The following is a 20,719-nucleotide window of genomic DNA, read 5'->3' as shown; positions in this document are numbered from 1 at the left end:
GATCCAAAAATCAACAGTCCTGTCAAGCGGGTCATATGCATGTCATATGATCAATATTACGCCCTCGTTGAGGCTTTTTCATAAAATTCATTTATTGAATGAGCTAAGACTCGTTTTTAATATATTATTATTTAGTAGTGATTCAAAATATTAAAAATGAGGTACACGCTCGGATATACCTTTGTAGGTACAGCTACAGCTACAATTACAGTTTTGGGTATGTTTTAACAAATTGAAAAAGTGATTATTAAACTATTGCAAATTACTTAGTTTTTACATTACCTATTGTTTTCAGTGTTATATCATGTACTTACTGGCAAAGGTGAACGTGTCAATGTTGGCTGGTTAGTTTTATAATATATATTTCATTAGTAAAAAATATAATTCATTCAAAATTATATCATTTATCAGGTTTTTGGAGAGCACATCACCCTATATGTGGGGCTCCTTAGGAATTGGTTTATCCGTAGCATTGTCAGTTGTTGGAGCAGCTGTGTAAGATAGTTTTCCTCTTTCATTAACTGTATTAATAATTTGAAAATAAGTAATACGATATTCGTATTTTTAGTGGAATTCATACCACAGGCACATCCATTGTAGGAGGTGGTGTGAAAGCGCCCAGAATCAAAACAAAAAACTTAATTTCAGTTATTTTCTGTGAAGCTGTTGCTATTTATGGTTTAATTACAGCAATTGTTCTGTCAGGACTGTTAGCGGTAATATGAGTTTTTAAATTCATATATTATAAATTGAATTGTGATCTGAACTGAAATTTACTTCATAGGAATACACAGACAAATCTGTTTTTGAAAAAGCAGGATATAAAGAAGCAAATTGGATGGGTGGTTATGTTCTTTTTGGAGCTGGTTTGGCTGTTGGTCTTGTGAATTTATTCTGCGGTAATACATAATAATGAAAATTACCTAATTTAATTGGAATGATTGATTTTACAACAATGTTATAGGTATCGCTGTTGGTATTGTTGGATCTGGAGCAGCTCTTGCTGATGCTGCCAATTCTGCACTATTTGTCAAAATTCTCATTGTTGAAATCTTTGGTTCTGCTATTGGTCTATTTGGTTTAATTGTTGGCATTTATATGGTAATTTATGACTGCATGATTCAAATTTTGCTAGACACTTGTTTTACAAATATTGTAAACGTACTTTATATAAATGTATTGCAGTCCTTTAGCTACTGCCGTATATTTATTATTCATAGAACGGCAATGGTATTAGGATTCTGTCGCATAAATTTGAAATGAGTGATGATAACAATTTAATTAGAACTATCTCGATTTATTGAAATATATGGTTTATTGTATTCTTTTCACAGACATCAAAAGTACACATGGGAGAAGGTGCAAGCTAAATATTAATTTTAACATTCCTGCTCAGAAGTGATATGATGAATGAATGCTAGTTTACATGTCAACACCACATATGTTATTAATGGACACCGTACTTTCTTTAAAATTGTAACATCTATATATATGAAATCATGATCGGCTCCCTGGTTTATTTCTATCGATTACTACAGTATTATATTTATAATATGTTCAATATCGCACTGTGGTCCAATTTTATTTTGACCAAAGGTTTATATAAGAATCCAGGTTTTCTTGATCATGTAAAATGTTGGTCCATTATCTTAAATTAAAAAAATTATTATATTCAGAATGATATATAATCCATTCAACTTTCTAAAACGAACAAGAAATCTGCGCCACGTCTGATATCTGTGAATATGTATTGTATTTAATATATATGTTAAGTGTTTAAAAATATATTTCTATTTCATATACTTGTACCATATAAATTGTTGAAGAAAAGTTGTTTATTTGTATTTATTTGTAAATATTGTTAAAGTTAAATATATAAAGATTGGTTTTATGGGTTATATGTCTAACATTTATTTTGTAACATACAGTTAAGAACACAATAGAAAAATCATTTAATTAGTTGGATATTTTTAGTATAAGTATTCCTGTGTAGATAGCAAGTTGTGACTACAGAATAAATATCTGATTTTATCACAAGGTATGATCGTTAGTTTTATTTAAATAACACATTTTTAACATACAGTATCACACAAATAATAATAAATCCTTTAGATAATTTATTCATTTTTTATTTTATTTAATTTTCTCATTGTTGAAATGAAATATTTTTGATTATTAAACTTCATTAATAAAACTTATATTTATTATATATAAAATATACCATTTGATTTGTTTAAATTTGTTGCAATATTTTACAATACATTGTAGAAATAATTCGTAATATCATGAACCTTAATGTTACAATAGTTTCAAATTATTACTTCTATTCATTTCAGCTTGATATATATAACTTATTTGATTCAATTTTACTTACAACTACTATAATACATTAGATATTAACTATATAAAATTGCCACTTTAATATTAATTAAGTATTGGAAATAATTATCAATGCCATGAATTATTGGATCATTTGCAAGAATCTATTTTCTTCGAGCAATGAATTCAAGGATGTAGTTAGATCATTAATGACCATATTTGATGTTGTTAAAGGATTTGTTGTAGATGAAACTAATTCATTATCACTGTAATTCCAGCTCTGACAACTTTGTACATATTCTAAAGTTCTTAAGTAAGTATCAGGTCGCATATTGTGTGTATTTTGTCCATTATTTGCTGCCATTCCCACCTGAGATTCCGGATGGCCTTGCTGGACTGGGGTTGGATTTTGTTCAGGATTATTTGTAACATTATTTGTGCCAAAGTTGTTTACATTTGGCATATTTGGAGACATTTGTGATTGACTTATATCATTGCACTGTATTTCGTTATTGCTATAGCAATTGCTGAAATTTTGTTTCTGAGCCATATTTTTAAATGGCATTTGCTGCTCGATACAATTATGGTTCATAACACAACAGTTGCTTGCACTGTAATCCGTCCTATGATAATATCCATGTATGTGCTGACATGGTCTAACATTCAAATTGGGATTCATTTGATGTGTTGATGATTTTTGTATATCGTTGCAGTAACCAAAACTGTTTTCTTGATGTTTGTCATGACAATTATTCAATGCTACATTAGGATTGCGATTTGTATTATTTGAACACAAATTTCCTGAGGCAGGCATATCATTTGTACAATTATTGCCTGTGTTTGCACATAAAGATTGCTGTATTTGAGAGTAATGATTCATTGGAAAACTGTTATTCGCCATAGGGCAATTATTTGAATTATATCCTAATCGATTGCGAATATGCACCTTTGCGGGATCTAATGTACTATTTTGGTTGCTGGCACCATTATAGTTTTGGGGGTCAATAGTTGATGTTTGAGCATTTACAACATTTGGAACAGTATTTGATCCTATCATTTGCGAATTAGGACTCATTACTATGGTATTGGTATTTGAATTAATCATTTGTGAATTAGGGCTCATTACGTTTGTGTTTGTGTTTAAAATACTATTAGTATTTATTGTATTTGTATTTTGGTTAATATTACAACTCGGGCTTGCAATGTTATTTGCATTTATTATATTTGTATTTGGACTCATGATATTAGAGTTTGGACTTAAAACATTTGTATTTGGGCTCATAACACTCATATTTGCATTAGGGCTCATATTTGATGAAGGACTCATCACATTCGTATTAGGACTCAATATATTAGAATTAGGACTCATCATATTTAACGTTGGGTTCATTATATTAGAACCTGGACTAAGCAGGTTTGAATTAGGGCTCATTATGTTTGAATTTAAATTTATAATGTTAGCATTTGGACTTAGAATGTTAGAATTAGGGCTCATTAGCCTTGGATTGGGGCTCATGTTTGTATTAACATTCATATTATTCGTACAATTTGGATTTATATATTCCGTATTGAATGTATTTGTAGAATTAGTTTGTTCCACCCTTTTAGTTTGTTGAATAGTACTATTTTGATCAATAGCAGCTGATGAATTATATTGCTGTTGTGCTGTTTGCTCAGAGCCTGAGAATGGTTGTTCAGAAGTCTCAGCCACTTGATTCAAATAGTGTACCATTTCATCAGGAATTACTAATTTATTTTCAACCATTTCTCCCTCTCCTACTTCATCAAGAACTACTTCTTGATTAGGATGTTCTAAGTCTAGCTTTGGTGTAATTGGTTTTTGCTGTTGATTTTTGTTCAAGGGTGATTTTCTTTCAGATGCTGAAGGTTGAACTTGATCCTCATTAAAACCAATCTTCCAATTTTGTTGGAGAGACATATTTTGTGTCTAGAAAATAAAAAAAATCAGATAAATTATTATGATATATATATATATATATTGAAAGTACATTAGAATTGATTGGATAACTACCTGGAGAACTAAATTGGAAGTAGAATAAGGTCCAGTATTGTGAAGGCGTTGCAAATGAGATGCAATTAAATGAGAAGAAGGAGGCGGTGGAAGACTGGCACCACCATTGGTGGCTGTAGATAACTGACTTGATCTGCGAGAACTACCTGGTGATATAGGATCATAAAATGACGAGACTGCTCCACCTGATGATCAAATAAAAATAAGATAACATGGTTGCCGTAATTTCAACCAATGAGTCGTAAAAATTTTTTCTTACCTTGTCTCATTGTAGAAATAGCAGAAATTTGAGATGTCTGACTTGATTTTCTGCTCATTGTTCCATAGTAACTGCTAACAGTTGAATTATTACTGTCTCTTCTATTGATTTGAGTTTGTGGTAGGAGTCTTGTTTGTACATCTGCAGCCATATATGAAGTAGGTTTGGGAGTAGGTGTGCCAGATTCCATTTTCAAGTCATTGATTCTTCTATTTAGATCAGTTATACCAATGTTACGCCGAGGTCCAGGAACTACAAATATCATTATATTATTTATAAGGAATATAAAAAGTAATATAGAATATGCAAATAAATTATTTCTGAGTTTTATACCTCCTGATGTTATTGAACTCAGACTTAGTCCCATTTTAGACTGCAACCGTGATTTTAATCTATTTCTTGAATTATGACCATCTACAATACCACTAGACCTATCTCCACCAAGCCCAACCATTGCATGTAAAACAACTGGTAATACACCAATCTGAAATAAATTTGAAATGTTTATAAATGTTCAATATAAATGTTGATATTTTTATAATGTAAATTAGTTTATACCTCTAAATCCTCATCTTCGTAAGGCCAATTAGGATCATCCATTGCAGAAACAGATCCCATAGACGGTAAAGCGCCATTAGCATCGTAATCTTCGGCACCTGTGAGATGAGTCAAACCCATAGGACTACCATGGTTTTGAACTCCAGGCGAATTCGCATCAGATTCAGATTTGATGCTAGGACTCGAAAGACTGGCTGTTTTTCCACTCATATCTTCACTTCTTGGACTGGAATCTATTGGGTTTCCATTGCCACCATCTTCAGAATTATTGTCCATGTTACTTCCACCTTTATGCTTTTTGTTGGCATAAAATTCGGCACCATGCACAGTTTTGACATGTTTTCGTAAGGAACTTGGGTCAGTATAACGTTTTGTACATCCCGGAGCTTTGCAGACATAAGGTTTCTGAAATAAAATAATTTAATAAGCAAAGAACTCAATTTTGAATGAATAATAAACTATCTTACCAACACATTATCCAAGAGTAAGCAATAAGAAATGACAAAATAAAATATGATCTTAAAAAGTACAAATATATATATATATATATATATATATATATATATTTTATGTTATATTATGAACTTACTTCATTACTATGTGTGCGGTTTTGGTGTTTTGCTCTATCAGATGCATTACTGAAGGCTTTACTACATCCTGGATATTCACACATATATGGTTTCTCTCCTGTATGCGATCTAAGATGAGTTTTCAAGTTTTCCAAACGAGAATATGCTTTGCAGCATCCTTCAAACTAAAATAATAAAAAATATAAATTATTGATAGCAGAGATTATTTGATTCAAAGAAAACATAATAGAGAATCGTAAGCGCGACTTATAAGTTTTGGTTGCTTCATTGAAAATTTAAATTGGATTGAAAGCCAGAAAAAGTTCTTCATTGACTATGTTATAAGGTAATAAAAAATATCTGAAATTCAAAAAAGATAATATATTTTCATACCGTGCATTTGTGTGGTTTTTCTCCCGTATGTCGTCTCATGTGTACCACAAGCATGTACTGGGCCTTGAACGGTTTCTCTTCCCGCGAACAATCTTCCCATCGACACACAAAAGATTTTTTGTTGGCATGTATGTGATCATTATTTATATGTTTTACTAATTCATCTTGAGTTGAAAATTCAAGTCCGCATTCACGCCAATGGCAATTAGTTTCTATGAAATCACCAGGTTCGTCTTTCAAATCAGTGTCATTAGTCTGATTATCTAACATTGCCACTGGTGCAGGTCGCTCTTTTTTAACGCGCAAAAGTTTACCGGATGGAGGTATAGTACCATTTGTACCGGATAAGGCTGTAGCACTGTCTGGTTCTTCGTTGGTGACCATAGGCGCACCTTGACTTCCTTTCTTGTAAACATCGGGCATTATCTGTAAATCAAATAAAAACAACCAATAGAATCATGATTTCGATAAATGATAAAAAGAAATCAGCTAATAATCATACTAGAAATGATTGTCTCACCTCAGATTTGACCAACGAGTAGTCGTGGTGCACAGGATGGTGCGACATAGAAAACAGAGTGCCATGTGCAGAGTGCGGGTGTAATGGAGGCAATAATCCACCAGATCGTAAAATATGTGCTTGAATATGTTGAATGTGAGGTGCCATTCCTGGGTGCATGCTCAAAGCCGGACTGATAGCACCTGATGTAAAAATAATATTTCAAAAATACTATAATTGTAATATAATTATTTATTGTTAAGATAAACCAACAATTTTTTCTAGATAAATATGATTCATACCAAACCTTCTTAAAACTTATACTAACCTGCGGATAAATGGCCGTAAGAACCGCTGGCACTACTGCTCCGGCTCCCATTTACAATGGAGGCGAGAGAGTTTGGTGAAAATCTTATCATCGAATTAATATCGAAAGAATCGGAGTACGGAGAAGATGATAGAGCACGCTTCCGGCTTACACTAGCCCTCAGGCTACCTGGACGCGGACTGTTCAGACGAGATCCTGCAGAACATCGAACATATAAACTTAATGACAAACATAATATAATTATTATAAAATATTAATATTTAAATAATACATTCATAATTAGCTTCTGTTTTCTTGCAAATAATTTTTAAAGAAAAAAATTGTCAACGGTCCGGGATAAGCGTAAGATAAGAACATCTATTAACCCGTTTCACAAATTGCTTCCACTTCATTTGGATTTACAAATTGATGTAATAGTAATAATAAATAGTTATGAATTGAATTTTTATATGCAAAAAAAATTAAATGAAAAAAACTAAATATATGTATGTGTATTTACCATCAAGACTAAAAGGAAAATCTGTTGAGGCCAATGTACTTGGAGCATGGAGTTCGCTCAGCCCCCTGGAACTCAGAAAATCTGGTGCGATTCCTAGACCTACAAAAAAATACATACAAGTTTTGAATCACATCAAATTATTTATCATTATTAATATATGCAATAATCATAACAAATCTTATATGATATAATAATTTTGAAAGGCAAATAAAGTATCTGAGTAAATTTAGAAAAAAAAAGTACCGAATTGAAGTAAGTAGTGCACGATAACATATGAAATATTAAGACCGTTCAAATAAAAATAAACTTTTCAGTAGTAGAGTCATGTAAGGCAATGCATTTCTTCAAGTTGTGTTCGTATGAGTAGCTACAAATAGAACAGCGGGCAGCCTGCTATAGACATCCGCAGTACATTAACGTTCTTATGATAGATGAATATTAGAGCGGTTTGATAAAAATAAACAAGTCTTCCGAAGAATAACAACCAAATGCATATTTAACATTGATTGACAACATCGACGTCGAAAAATGCAGAAGATATTATGTGCAAGCGACATGCATTTGAAAAAAAAATGTTAGTATATTTTGTAGATAAAATAAACAAAAAAAATGAAGAACAATTATATAGTGCAATTGAATTATTACCATGAATAGAAGCGGCAGGCGAGTAGAGATGATCCATGTATCCTGGCGGAATCCTATATGCAGGATGAAAGTGCGGGTCTGCATGGTGTCCATGGTGACCGCCATGATGGTGGTGATGCGATGGCGGCGGTGGGGCTGCCATTCCTACACTAACGCCAGCCGCTACTCTCCGCGACGCGGCGCTCAGCAGCTGAAGCTCGGCCAAACTGGCCGCACTGTTCGATAATCTGTAAAAAACAGAAAAAATATATTAATATTTTGTAAATTATTTTATATTTCCAATATACACGAACCAAAAATTATTCTTAATATTTTCACAAGCAGCTAATATAATATATAATTATTCAAGTGGCTACCAAACAGGTAGAGGTACGATTCAAGACAGGTGTACGGCTCGTGTAAGAAACGCTTCGTGAAATGCTTATTATTATTATAAAAACGATGCTGTCGAAATTGTACATGAATAAAGTCGTTATACTGATAACAAAGCAGTATCAAATAAAATGCAGTTGATTTTCGTAAGATCAGAACAGAATTATACCCTTGAAACACTAAAGTAGATAGAAATTCAATAGAGATTTAACATCTACTAAAGTAGATGTGCATTATTCACACATTACTTTCAAACAATATTTACATAATAGATATATCAGTAAAATATATAGATTTACTGGAAAAAATGTTTTATTTGAGAATGGGTGGATGGACGATTCTAAATAGTTCAATAACTTGAGATAAAAAAACAAAGATTTTTCTTGTAAATAGACAAAAGTTACAGTAACTTTGTATTTAAAACGTAACACGTTGCACAAATGTATACAATAGAGCCAAAGTAAAACTCTTTACTTAACTCTTTCGCTACAAGTGTCGCTTATAGACGACATCAACTTTTACTTCTACATTCACTCTGAGGGTTAAATTATTGAGAGTTCTAATTCGTCATTGTGGTTTTTAGTTATTTAGAAGTGTTTGAATTTTTGATTACATTTTTATCGATAATGTTGAGAAAATCTTAAAATATTTTGTGTAACTAATACTTGGGTGGTTTGCTAGCTTGTACAGCAGTATCATTCCTGCGGAAAACACTCTCGTGTTAAAATATCACCTCAACTCATATTTTCAGTCTAATGCAACTAAACTCAATATTTAGTGCTCTATTAGATATATTACAAAAGTATAAATAGTTCATCCTGAAATGCTCTTATAAATTATAAGTTATAATCATATTGATTGTGATTTATATACAGAATAGCAAAATTTCAATATGTGATATATATTTTTATATAATTTTGTGTACGATTTTTAGTTCAGAAATCATTATCTTTCATTCTACAAATGTGTTCAAAATCTACCTCTAATAGTTTATAAAAAACGACTGCCATTTATTATTCCACATGATGTCGAAACTTCTTGGCGCCCCATTTCTAATGTGGTTTGATTAATATAGTTTAAATTTAGAGACGAGGCGTGAACGTTGAATAAATAGTAAACGCGACCGGTCCTGAATGAAAGTGCACATTGCAAGTCCAAATTCAAACATGTGTGAATGCTCGTAAATTTTTGGCAATGGTCCAAAGGAATTGTAAATGTTGCACGATTTTGTACGCCGATATCATTTAGCTGTTGTTTTTGTTAATTGGTGACAGTCTCGATTTGATATTGCTATAATATATATCGGGCAGTATGTCATAAAAATCAAATGCCAATAGGATTAAGCAATGCATTAAAATGCATCGCAGTATTCCCCATAAAATTTCATGGCCTAGTGTTATACATTACTTTTAAAATGGCAGAGAAGATCCATTAATATTCCTACTTAGAAGCATGTACTTCGTGACAGTAATGAGAATTTGTTCGATGCACATTCTATTGCATTAGGTCAGACATAAATTTTATTATACATACTTCGAAAACATACAATGCATATTCTGACAATATAATTGTTATTAGATAACATATCATGAATCAAAAATTAACTTATGATATCTATTCAAATCGGTGCTTTGGAATGAAGAACTGTGCTTTATTATTTTGGAGATGTCGAATAATAAAAGAAAATATATTATACTTGAAGATCAATTGTAATTTTTCCAAATATGAAATTTATCTTCTATATAAAAGTTGAAACGTAATATCCCAGTAGTCTAGTTCATGAATGTTATTTGTAATCTTCTCCAATTATCAGCACTATTTGTATAATTATATTACAAGTTCGCTTTCCGGTAAGATTGATTTTTTCACAAATATCAAAACGTTTCCGACCAACAAATAAGTACGATTCTAAAAATTTCATTGTATAATTCAAGATATCCGAAAGGGCTCAATTATGAAAGCCGAACAAGCCCCGGTCAATTATCGAAGGCATGTCAATTATATCGCCGGCTATTTAAAACAATCGTAAAATAAAGCCTCAGGAGAAAATCGAGTCTCAGCATTTGAAAAAACAACTAAGTATTCTACTGGTTGGCCGATGCCTTTTGCATCCATATCATTTTCGTTTACGACCCAACATTTTCGATGTGTTCCTAAACTGATTATCTCATCAACTTGACAATGAAGAAATTGAGCCGTAGAGCCGTTTTAAAAATTGACTTATATGAACGTAAAATTATTTAGAATTTAATTTAGAAGTTTTTTTAGTTCAATGACGGATGTATAATCCCAACATATTGGTAATATCGTAAAACTGCAAATCATGATTGGGTTCAAATTTTAAGTTGTTAATTCACGATGCAAGTGTTTAGGAATCCGATTAGGTAGGTTTAGAAATGCCATGCATGGATTGCATCGTCCTGATTGAAAATCATGATTGTTGTTCCTCGGATCAACCTAAATATTTTGATTGTATTATTTTTATTTTATGAAAAAGTCACTGCAAAGGTGACTGTAGTCACAATCGACTATATTATAAAGAATTCAAAGTGCTATATATCAGTTTTATCGATGACTAATTTTATGGGCTGCTGAGTAATTTTATGAACCACCTTTTGTAGTCCACCATCCGCCGTCACCTCTTGGACATCGGTTGCGATCATTCAAAAACGCAATTGAGTTTTTCGCACAATCGTATTGGAGTTTGTTGAAGGCTATAAATGTGGATGTCCAAAGTGATGCTTCAACAACGGACAACGGACAACACAAGGCTATTAAATCAATCCTGTGAATTTATTATGTATATCTGCCATAAAAGAAAAAAATAAAATCAATGGAACTATTTTCAGGGATCAATTAGTAAAACAGAATCAGATGCGCAGAACGAAGTCATTAGCAATGTTTAAATCTTAAGGATAATGAAAAATATCTTTATGATAAAATTTTAAACAAAAAAATATTACTGAATTTAACTATATTACGGCCTCTTTTACGAAATAAAATAAATTTTTCAATCAGAGGTTCAAAATTCGAAACCCACTTTGGGCAGCCTGATGTCAAGCAGCAGTGACATCGGTTTTGACTTGGAAATATAGATAGCAATAGGTTTCCAAGTAAAAATAGTTTTTGCTCGATGTTGCTGCATCAATAAAAGATCATCACTATTACAGAAATTGTAATAACAACAATTTATCACATAGAGATAGGAACAGATAGTGTGGCATGCCGTTTATACAAGCCGAAGTTAGTTAAGCCAAATCATCACATTAGGGGGCGTCCATTAATCACGTGATAGACTTTTTAAGGATTTTTGTCCCCTCCCTCCCCCATGGCAATATTCAAAATTACCTCCCTCCCCGACCAAGCATCACATCAAGCATTTAGTTATATGAAAAAATTGTAAAATATTTAGATTTTTTTAAATAATTCAGGTAAAAAATAAATACACGTTATATCCTACTATATCCCTCCCTCCCCCAGATGATATTTTGTTATTTAAGACCCCCCCCTCCCCCTAAAAACCTCACGTGATTAATGGACACCCCCTTAGCCATAAGTTCTGATCGCTATCCAAATAATTACCAAAAAATTAAACCAAGTAACAATGAAAAAACATATAAATCCCTTACACTTTGATGATTATGTTATAAATTCGAATTGTGTGGTGTCTTTCAAAGTGGGTGCACGGTTGCGGTCAACCAATCAATAAAATCAATACATATTATAGTTTATGTTCGACTGGTAATATTTACGATATGCAGCAACCACAAAACGCACTTGATGTAGACGATTGGCAGAGAGCTTTCGAGTGATTCTAAAAGTAATTTATTATTAATGTTATTAAATGACATTTCTCTATAAAACTTCATAGCTAGGAACTTCTTTCTCTCTAAAACTACCAACCAATTTCTTTTTTAGATGGGTAATTACTTATAAGGTTTTTTTTGAACAACTATAGCAGAAAAAACTATAGATCAAGTGTATCCTTATTTTCCAATATTAACATTATACATTATAATAAATAGTGAAATTATTAACTTTTCCTCCCAACATACAGAACGTTGGTTAAAGATTATCTGATTTTATTAAATTCGAGACGTACGCATAAACATTTTTGTGATCATATTAATAATCTCAATTTAAAGTAATCGATCAATCAATCAACTTTCGAAACCATAAATAAAACAACAGACAAGTATTTGTTCAAGAAATGCAACATCACGGACTGCATCATGTGGTGATCTACAATTGAATTTATTTCATATGTTTTTCCCACGATGTAATTGATATAAATGTTCACATTAATGATATGCGACACTCGACGAGTAATCATATATGTACTTAGTATGTAATTAGTAAATAATATTCATAACATGAATATTATGCTTGCGAAAATTAAATGTTTCCATGTTCCGAATTTATATACAAGCATATATATTTCAATATATCATGATTCATTTGTTTGGATGATTCATAACAACCTTTAACAGATAATTTAAAGAAAAGGTATAATGACATCTTTTCTTATTGTTAAAACATTTTATGAAACACTTTTCACTTAACTATTTAATTTTTTGTTTTTCCAAATGAATTACACTCTACATTAAGGAATAGTTTTGCTAGTGGTTACACATGGCTCTATTATTAGAAGGGAGCCTTATGGTTTCCTTTTTTAGTTGTGATTATATATTTATATACTTGATATTAGTATTTCTGAGTTATTTTACAGAATAATGCCCGGAAAAAGTAGTCTCACATGGAAACGTGTTTTTGATTTATATTTATAAAAGAAAACAATTTAACTTGATAATAGGTTGCAGTTATATACTTATTAATAAAATGTAAGTATTTTCTAAATAGGATGTTTTATAATTTGAACATTTATATAATACTAATTTAAACATTCAACCCACTTTTTGATATTTTTTATTTTATTTAATCAGAAATTAAAACGAGTCCTATGAGCTGTTGTGCTGACTTTTATAGATAACTATCCTATCTCTATTATCATTACAATTTCTTTAATAATAATGATATTTTATCAATGCAACATTGCCAGGTAAGGGCTATTTTCACTTGGCAAAATATTTCTATCTAATCCTTGTCACTACTGCTTGACATCAGGCTGTCCGAGGCAAAACTTGGAACTTATGATGTAAGCCCATGGCTATAACTATGTTATCAATATTAACACCGAAAATATATCCAATTGTCATTTCGTTGTCAACCGGTTCGAAGACAAATGCGATAAAAATATCATTGCATAATATAGTTTTTATTGGATCGTTCAACTCTGAGAACAAGACATTTGGTCTGCGCATACGTTTTTCAAACTGAACTGCGTGCCTACAAAACGTCTTATGTTTTAATCAATCAGGTTATTTTATGGCCTTCAATATCTATTGAAATAAATAACTATTCAGACGTTAGTGTCCTATATCTAGCGACAAGAGAACATTTTGAAGTATTTTATTTCCAAAATGCTCGCCTTGTTTTTTCGGTTTAGGTACGACAACGATCCCGTTATAGAGGTTTCTTACTATAATGACGAGCTTGGCGATTGCGACACGGAGACACGACAAAGTGTGTTTATTTTGAATAAAAAACTTCAAGAAAAAGAACGAAACGGCTATTATGATTACATCAATACAAGGAAGAACTATGCATCTAAGTTTCTCAAATATTCATAAACCATGGAGACAAATAGAACTAGTTTATTGGTCTTCATGGTGAGCCATCGTCCGCAAGTTGTTTGTTCATCAAAACGATTGTCATCATTCATTTAACTCATTTTGAATTTGCAATCTTATTATTATAAAAAAAATATTTCAATTTGCCTACTTGTCACCTAAATACTAACAATATTATTTCAAATACTTTACATAATGAATGTGTGAATATTAACAATTCAATCAACTATTCGTCTTCAAAACGCCAGCAAACTGTTACAACTATCCAAAAAATGCCTTACAAATAAGTATAACAAATCACCTTTTTATTTATCTATTATTAACTTTAGAGATAAAGTTCAACGAAAATTTCTGAAATATCTAACTTGAAACCCCCAAAACTTATCCTGAACTTTGTTTTGACTAGAATTTGCGACTGAATGAATTCAACATTATTAAATGTATTTTATTAATATATTAGTATAAACTTTGTGATAATGCAATTTGTAATTGACCTCAAGGGTAGTGTTAATAATTACTTACAAATGGCGTATGTATTGTGCGAGGTCTATTTTTCAAAACTGTAATTATTTTTTTATAATTAAACCACATCTCGTAGGCCTATAATATTTTAAGGTGTTCAGTTTGATTATCGACTCTATCACCATGTAAATTTTCATCAAAATCCAAGAAAAGTAAACTTGAAGTCCTCCTTGTTAGTATTTTATATATAATTATAAGTGAAATTTTAAGCCATTCTGAAGCTATTATGTGAACTATGTAAGAAAATAAATAAATTAAGATTCTTCAGTTCAGAACAATTTGTACAATGGTGAGATGGTGAAACTTATTAAAATTTTAAAATATAATTTTTAATTTTTTTCTTTTCCAGTTAACTTTGGTGCTCTCAATGAACTATGGCGCACAGATTTGTGTCGTCACAATCGAGGTAAAATGTTTTATAAAATGCCACTTAAGACTATTTATTTTATTTTATATAGCCAATGGTGAGAGATTTATACGCATGACGTGTATACTCGTCAATACACAAAACTCTGCAAATTCTCCATGACGAGTATAATCGTTGATCAACAGGTTGAATGATTTACCTCATTTGTTCAGTAGCTCTCTACCCGACGATAAGATAATACATTGTAAAATTTGTTTTAACATGTCCTTGCGTTTAAATAAAGCTGCTAAGTTCAACATGCGTTATTTATATTTGTCAAACGCAGTGAATTGATATGTAAATATTTGCTCTGTCAAAATACAATCATTATCCGAAGGCGCTCTTTATTTATTCTACGACTTTCGCTAGAAAGAAATTCTTGGAATACGAATGGAACGGAATAATACTACAGATTAACAAGCTTAAGGCGACAATTATTGATATAGATCGACAGGTAGACAATTATTTATTGAAAATAAATATTTTTACAAGGTAAATACGATTTATAAAAAAATGTGTGAAATGTGAAACTTGGTACTATTCTACTCGATTAAAAAAAATCTGATATAAATATTACTCATGGAATCTAAAATATTTGGTTATCTGATACATAGATCCCGTCTTGTTTAAAAACGTTGTCTAACACAAACTAATTCCAGGATCAATCCCAACCTCGGTCAGCTTGATAACAAGCAGTATGATATCACATTTCCACTTGTGGTTATAGATCTCAAATATAATCCTAACAAAAAGTAGCAATCGAGTTTCGTGGGCATTGGCGCAACACGTCAACACTATAAATAAATTGTTAATCGCATCTTATATAATTAAAATAAACTATATAATATTACAAACGATATCGATTTAAAAAATATAAAGAACGTTTTAAAAATGTGTAAAAATATAACATTCATAGAAAAGATTTTTAATTTTTATGTAAAAAAATATGTTTCTTTTTATATGATTTTAACACATCGACAAAAAGCAGCAACAATTCCCCCAAGTATAAAGAAAATTTGAGTTAGGCCGTCCAAGTCAAACTCTAGGGTACTATTAAACGAAACCAAAACGATTTTCTATTTTATTGTATCATTATTGCCGCGTTTATTGGAGTCGTAAAATATATAGGGATAGGGAGTTCACATAACATTTTATTTTGAAACTTTGATTTTACCGATGTGTTAAATATGATAAATTAGATGAGAAAATTCTAGAGATATTCTTACACATATCCAATTAATATCCAGTTAATTATGACGTGAATATGTAACATTTTATTCTCTCTATAATTACAAATTACACATGAGTCTTTGCAATTACTGGTAGTAAAATACTAGCAACTTAAATGTAAGCTCTAATTATAATACAAAACGCCAAAATTTTTTATTCCTGCCATTTATCAGAATACATAATTGTCGCTGATTTTAGTAATATATCACAATTACATTCTCGACATTTAACAAAAAAGTAGACAATAAGAAATTTTTCATTGAGAGAGAGTACTAACGCCTCCATAGAATTAACTTAAGAACATTATTAATATCGTGCCATAGTGAATTACATGTGGGTTTAGCTAAGCCAAGGATTTAATTGGAATATTTAAAAAAAAACTTGATTAATATATAGTTCAATTCTATAATATTATTATACACATATTTCGACTAACTTTCAAATATAAAAAATTATATTCGGCTAACGTTCCAATTCAAAACTAAACTAGTGGTGCATAGCAAATTGCTGAAACTTGTCGTAATTTAAAATTTTTATAGGTTTAAAGTTTCTTCAAAATTTTGAAATTTTTGGAAAAAAAAATTGACTTTTTTGAAAATTTTCATTTTTTTAAATTTTTTTTTGTTGAAAATCTATATTTTTTTAAAGCAGTTGCGCTGTGTAGCTATTTTAGAGACGAAATAAAAAAAGACTATTATTGAAATCTCTATAAAATATCTGATAATTTGATGTGCATATGTCTAATGATCATTTTTGACTGCCCAATGGCATTATTTTTTACTTTTTTGAGTGGGTCTCCAAAACCGTTAGGCCTACCTTCCCAAAAATTTAATCAGGTTTTCATTTTGTCAATATAAATAATTACTGAAATCGGAAGCTCCGTTTTCTTAAAAAACGGAAGTACCATTTTTGGCACTTTTTGCCCTGTATCTTCTAAACGGCTGGACCTGCCTTGGCCAAAAGCTAATCAACACGTCTCCTTATAGGAATCGAATATCATATAGATTAAAAATTACATAAAATTTAGAATTATTAATAGTTTGACTCATAGTGATAAATCTCGAAGCAAAGACCGACACAGATAATGTCGTCCATGGACGACATCCATACACAGCACGTCATAGTCCAGTCTTTAGAGATACACAGCACGTCATAGTCCAGTCTTTAAAGATACCCAGCTGTAAGTCTGTAAATACTTGTATATTGACACCCTAAAGTTGTCTCAAAACCTACATATGATAGGGTGTCAATACCATATGTAGGTTTTGAGACAACTTTAGGGTGTCAGTATACAAGTATTTACAGACTTACAGCTGGATATCTCAAATTCCAAGATTCTTACCTAATTGAAGTTTAAATGCCTGGACTATCATACGGATGTCGTCTATGGACGACACTCGTAGCGTAAGAGTTAATATCAAACGTTTAGCATAATGGTAAATTTAGGTAATACAAGGTTAGCAGTGAATGAGTTAACTAATGCATTATAAAATCACTTTCCTACTAAAAAAATTGACCATAATGTGATTCGGGCTCGCCCGTAGGTAAGCGGTTAAGAGCGACGGGACTTGTTTCAGAGGTCCCGGGTTCGATACCCACTTCGAGCAGCCTGTTGTCAGGCAGCAGTGACAACGATTTTCACTTGGAAATATAGATAGCAATATGTTTCCAAGTGAAAATAGCCCTTGCCCGGCGTTGCTGCACCAATAAAAAGTCAGCCCTATTAGATTAATTCTAATAACAAAAATCATCAAATATGGATGGATTAACCATTGGGTTACCATCTAAAAATACGAAGTAAGGAGAAGTTTCAGCCCAACAGCTCATAGGACGTAAGGTTCAGATTGCTGTTAAAAAATATAATAAGAAAAAAAAAATAATGTGATTCAAAATTATACATTTAGTAAATTTTCGCGTCCCATCGATCCCATTACCTCGTTTATAGAAAATAAGATATTCGACTCACCTCGATCTCAACTAATGATGATGTATTGCACGTTAATTCTAGTTCTAATTCGTTGATAGGTAAACAACACAGACGCTCATTATCGCACCCTCGCTAACAGCCATTCACGATTCACTCGTCTATGAATACATCACTCTCACGAGCAGGTACTAGATCTACGAAACGCGTCAAGATTTTAATTGTGCCCTCCTACGTAAACTGTAACCAGATTGTCGGCCATTCATTAATCACGCCACATGCTAGTAAGATATGTATTTTCGGAAGGCAACGGGACGGAAAATCAACGACGGCTAGAATATCCTCAGAAATTTGTTTTTGTGGTATACGAAAGAAACATGCTTAGAGAAAAAAATCGTTTAGGAATATATAGACGTTGGAAAAGAAATCTGCAACTAGTGGTGTATGGAATCGTGCTATAGGGCATATCGCTGGAACTTCCCGTACCAAAAATTAAAAGTTTTAAACAAGCTTTGGAAACTTGGAAAAAAATTAGATTTTTGGGATTTTTGAATTTTTTAAAAAAAAATAGTTTTTTTAAATTTTTCTTTATAATTTTTGAAAATTTTGAACATTTTTTTTCAAAGCAATTTGCGTAGATGCAAAATATCGAAGCGCGTAAGCGCCGAGTCGCAGTCTAACTAACAAACATTGGCACGGAACCCATAGAATTGTACACAAAATTTATACTTATTATTAAAATCTCTATAAAATATCTGATAATTTGATGTGCATATGTCTAATGATATTTTCTGCCCACCAAATAGTTTTTTTTTACTTTTTTCATTGGATATCCGGAACTGCTAGAACTGCCTTCCCAAAAATTTAATCAGTTCATTATGTCAATACAAGTAATATATTTTTTGAATTATTGAAATCGGACGCTCATTTCTCTCAAAAACTGAATTACCATTTTTTGCACTTTTTGCCCCGTATCTTTGAAACGGCTGGACATGCCTAGGCCTAAAACTAATCAGCACGCCTCCTCATCAATAGGAATCGAATATATATTGAATCATGGAAATCGGTTGAACTCAATATTACAAAATATTCAATAATATAAATATATCAAATATAGATAGATAGACCAGCCTTCTCAAAAAGACACATTCACATTACATCTGTATATTATATATGCATTATATGTACATATAATACATACGTATTAAAAAGACACATTACAGCCGTATTTTAAACCTTAATTCCACAGATTTTAAAGAAAATCTATCCAAAAGCCGTTTTGCGGAAGGTTACTTCATACAATTACGTAAGGCTTTAAAAAAGCTGTACTCAAAAAGTTTCATTACAACAGTTCATAGGACTCTCAAGTTCTAATTGTTGTTTAAAATTTAACAAAAATTGTTGATTTAATAAAAAAAGAACATTTACAAGTACAAATAGTTCGTGGTAATTATATTCCAAAAACTAAGAAAATACACAAAAAAGTATATAATAACAACAATAATTACTTGCTTAATTAATACTGATTATTAAGAGTATAGATATTATGCAATATTAACCTTTCCACTCGCTAAATGCAGAATTAATAAGTATTTGTCGCTGGAGTGCGGCATCAGAGTGGAAAGGGTTAACATTTATTAACAGGTATCTCGATAGTTAAATAAATTCAGCGCCGAAACAATTATTATGTATTTTAAGCATACCAAGTACCTTTCCAGTATAATAAATTAGAATAACAAATGAAATAGAGTATATGTTGATAAACATTTTACTTCTTGTATATAAATATACATATTTATATGTTTGCGTGCGTGTGTATGTGTACGTGGGTGTACATTTATATGATAATTGATTTGATTTAACAAAGATATCAAAACCAAATTATGCATTCAAGGGCACAATTTTTAGAATCTTACCTAATATTACAAAGAATTTCGAAAAACCTGAGGTCGGTAGTTCTCAGAAACGGCGTACGAGCAAAAAAAAAATCAAAGGTAAAATCAACATAAAGCACACAAACACACAAGAACGCTCGTGTGACCATAAAGTCACACAACTAACTGTCATCGTTATATTTTAAAATATGTATTTGACAAAAGTAAGTTATTTTCAAAGTCGGTGATTGTTCACGTAGCTCTTTGTTAACCTTAAGTTGAAAACGAGCGGTGTCCGACACATACAAAAATAATAAATCCCTGGGGCAGTTATTTCAAAACCATGAAACAAAAATTCCGAAATTACTCTTTCTTGCACCTCTAAAAATAAAAAGTTGTAATCCTCATTTTTACCACCACTTATTCCAATTTCTATCGTAACAGGAATATACTCGAGTCATTTAAATAAATATAATAACACTTGGAATAATACACGTCGAAGATGAGTATCATCGCCCTTGTCAAAATAAGACGTTAGGAAGAATGTGTTTTATATAATTAAATATAACTAGAGACGTGAGGAAATGTTTGGTCCCTTTG

General features: G+C 31.3%; 2 protein-coding genes across 2 annotated transcripts in view; one reads left to right on the top strand and one right to left on the bottom strand.

Annotated features, from left to right (window-relative positions):
- Positions 1-22: 22 nt before the first annotated feature.
- On the top strand, positions 23-2,041 carry LOC113376892 (V-type proton ATPase 21 kDa proteolipid subunit-like). Its single transcript, XM_026616982.1, has 7 exons — positions 23-217; positions 296-344; positions 412-495; positions 569-716; positions 785-899; positions 965-1,101; positions 1,335-2,041. The coding sequence occupies exons 1-7, from the start codon at positions 157-159 to the stop codon at positions 1,368-1,370; spliced, it is 630 nt and encodes a 209-aa protein (XP_026472767.1). The 5' UTR covers positions 23-156; the 3' UTR covers positions 1,371-2,041.
- Positions 2,042-2,461: 420 nt separating this feature from the next.
- The window catches only part of LOC113376274 (transcriptional activator cubitus interruptus), an 82,493-nt gene continuing 64,235 nt past the window's right edge, over positions 2,462-20,719 (bottom strand). Inside the window, exons 2-12 of the mRNA XM_026616181.1 lie at positions 8,102-8,328; positions 7,457-7,555; positions 6,958-7,152; positions 6,651-6,832; positions 6,131-6,556; positions 5,758-5,922; positions 5,169-5,573; positions 4,944-5,094; positions 4,611-4,862; positions 4,352-4,536; positions 2,462-4,267 (exon numbers count right to left, since the gene is read on the bottom strand). Coding sequence (XP_026471966.1) covers positions 2,462-4,267; positions 4,352-4,536; positions 4,611-4,862; positions 4,944-5,094; positions 5,169-5,573; positions 5,758-5,922; positions 6,131-6,556; positions 6,651-6,832; positions 6,958-7,152; positions 7,457-7,555; positions 8,102-8,328 — 4,093 coding nt within the window. The remainder of the gene's footprint in view (positions 4,268-4,351; positions 4,537-4,610; positions 4,863-4,943; positions 5,095-5,168; positions 5,574-5,757; positions 5,923-6,130; positions 6,557-6,650; positions 6,833-6,957; positions 7,153-7,456; positions 7,556-8,101; positions 8,329-20,719) is intronic.

This window comes from Ctenocephalides felis, unplaced genomic scaffold (assembly GCF_003426905.1).
Source record: "Ctenocephalides felis isolate EL2017-DRISC unplaced genomic scaffold, ASM342690v1 CF-g0.4_SCAFFOLD_01886, whole genome shotgun sequence".
Taxonomy (NCBI): domain Eukaryota; kingdom Metazoa; phylum Arthropoda; class Insecta; order Siphonaptera; family Pulicidae; genus Ctenocephalides; species Ctenocephalides felis.
The sequence above is the reverse complement of the archived record's forward strand: the minus strand, read 5'-3'. Positions and strand labels throughout refer to the sequence as shown.